The sequence below is a fragment of the Berghia stephanieae genome, chromosome 3 (genome assembly GCF_034508935.2).
Source record: "Berghia stephanieae isolate SIO BIC M18660-M18661 chromosome 3, UCSD_Bste_1.3, whole genome shotgun sequence".
NCBI classification, from domain to species: Eukaryota; Metazoa; Mollusca; class Gastropoda; order Nudibranchia; family Aeolidiidae; genus Berghia; species Berghia stephanieae.
Genome location: NC_088362.1, coordinates 13659587 through 13662086, shown reverse-complemented (window position 1 = coordinate 13662086; position 2500 = coordinate 13659587). Strand labels below are relative to the sequence as shown.

Genomic DNA, 2500 nt, shown 5'->3' with positions numbered 1-2500 from the left:
GATCGGCTTGGGAAATGAAAAGCATGGTCGAGTTGGTACCGTGCACAAGGTCACTGAGACTACTTTCTTTCGCTTTATCTGAATTATCATTATCGTCTTTTGCTTCTGCACGGGAATCACGGTCACTTGCTGTGTCGAGATCTGATTTATGACGCAGCTGGACATCATTGGGTTGAGGTATACAATCCAAATCTATATCACGATAGAAGTTGGATTGTCTGTTCGGGCTGGACTGACCAATGGCTACCTCAGCATTTGGTGTCGCAGGGATGATGCCAGTGGTCATGGCTGCCCGGAAATCCGGTGATGACGACAAAAACGACGAGGAAGGAGACGATGATCTCAAATTTGTCGAAGAGTTTTGGGCCCTTTCGATTTGAGTTTCGTCATTTTGGTCATCGACTTTACATGCGTCTTTCGAAAACAAATTTTCGTTGGAACCGGTAAGATTAGAGGAAGGATTTACATTGCTAGAAGTGGAACTATTAGAAGCACTGTCAATGGTCCCGTCGGATTGTCTATGGCTTTGGTTTTGGTTTTGTTGTATGGGGAGGGGATCTGTGATATGACCTGTGATGGATTGTGGTTCTCGTTTGGAAGTTAATGGTCTTGTGACCGGTTCAACACCGACAGGAATTGATGGTAACTTTTTACCTGTACTTGGTCGAGCAGGTTTTCTGGCCACCGGAGGCGGGGGCCCGCCGCTACTGCGTTTTGAATCACTCCTGGCATTTGAAGTAAAATAAGTTTTTGAAGAATCTGGTGTGGGGGTTGGGGTTTGGTCGTCTTTGTCAGCTGGTTTTGTTTGGCTGGATATCATAATTGCTTTGGATAATGTGCTACTTACTAAATCAGGAGGGTTTCCGTCCAACACTTTCGAAATATCTCCATTATCATAATCAAATGTTAGACCTTTGAAATCACCAGATGTGGGTGTTGTATCATCATCGTCGTCGCCATTATAATCACCACCATGTACATCCTGTATCACAGTCGGATCATCCGATTTTCTACTAACCAACGTTTCTACTTGTTTCAAATCACTATCTTTACTATCATGCGATCTGGTATTTCCTTTATTTTTATTGGCTTTATTTACATCTAATTCGTCAACACCACTAAGATCATCCGTCGAACAGTTGCTGTCACTGTCGTCCAACACAAGATCGAACCCACTAGTGAGTTTCAACAACTGAAAGTTTCTCGTTAATGAGGGACTACTACCGTGACTGCAACTCCCACCACTAACATCTTTATTTGACTGATGAGTTGACGATTCCTCTTGGTGTAATTTTCTCTGAGACGTGACGGCCAGGAAGTTATCTTTACTGCCTCGCAAAGACCCGCCCTCGTCACCTGAACGTATGCCACTTCCCTTCTTACGTTTGCCGAACATTGTGTTGTTCTGCTCTTTCAAAACCCAGTTATTATCGTAATAAATGTTAACTTCGTCAACGTCAACGTCACCATTGTCTTTGTCGCATACTTCCGTGTTAAGACCCGACTCGACAACACAGCTGTCAACGACAGCGACACAGTCACAGCCTTGTCCCGAGCTAACCTTATACTTATGATTAATAACACTTTTATACCCAATAACGTTATCGCCACCTAACACATACCCGTCGTGGTGTTTCAAATCAATAATATCACACTGAACTCCAATATCTATTTTTTCATTGAAAACACAACTTGTTAACTCCGTTGAGCATAACTTTTCACAAGTGTTTATTTCCCGACACGAGACTGACTGGGATGGACTGTTATGATCATACACAGTAGCAGGTGCACACTCATCTGGAACACACAACACACCTCGCTTGTCAGTGTAGACTTTATCCTCACATGGGGTCACACGTCTATCGCCAGAAGTTACGGTAACAATAGTGGCCCCGTTATCAGCAACCACTGTGCTAACGTTCGATACGTTCTTATGTTTTTTATTTAAATTATAACTCGCCTTCTCGAATTCAGGATCAAAAGTTCGGAGCAATTGAATAAGGAAATCTCTGACCCGTTGTTTTCGTCGAATCTGTTCGTCTAACTGATCAAGTTTGTTATTAACTGTATGAACACTTCCCCAAAGTGTCGCAATATGACCTGAGGCCTGCGATTCATCAATGACATCACTTTCTTTCACTTTATCTATTCCTCTTAGTTGAGGAGGAGGAACGAGCGGAAAATCTTTCTGCCACTCGCGAATAAACCCCTCTCGCAGTGCACACAATTGCGGCGCTTTCATACTAGACCTGTATGTAGTGATAATAACAGAATGGAGCGGGGTTTGGGGTTCAGGTTGCTGAACAAACACTTTAAACAACAAGAATGTATGACTCAAATTTAGCACGGCTAAAAATAAACATAAATTATCTGAGCACAAAAGCACACAAACCACTTAACAATATCAGGGTGTATTAGCGACAACGTTCCACTATACAACAGAAAGTTTCAACACACACCTTGCCTTTCACACATTTCAATGAACTAAGACCACGACCCC

The 2500-nt window shown here is 42.8% G+C and overlaps 1 protein-coding gene across 1 annotated transcript in view; it reads right to left on the bottom strand.

Moving 5' to 3' along the window:
• LOC144967171 (uncharacterized) overlaps window positions 1–2500 on the bottom strand; it is a 104087-nt gene that overhangs the window by 101579 nt on the left and 8 nt on the right. The window contains exon 1 of the mRNA XM_078904097.1: window positions 1–2500. This exon is cut by the window's left edge and continues 1059 nt beyond it; it is cut by the window's right edge and continues 8 nt beyond it. Within this exon, the coding sequence (XP_078760223.1) occupies window positions 1–2242 (2242 nt within the window). The 5' untranslated portion in view covers window positions 2243–2500.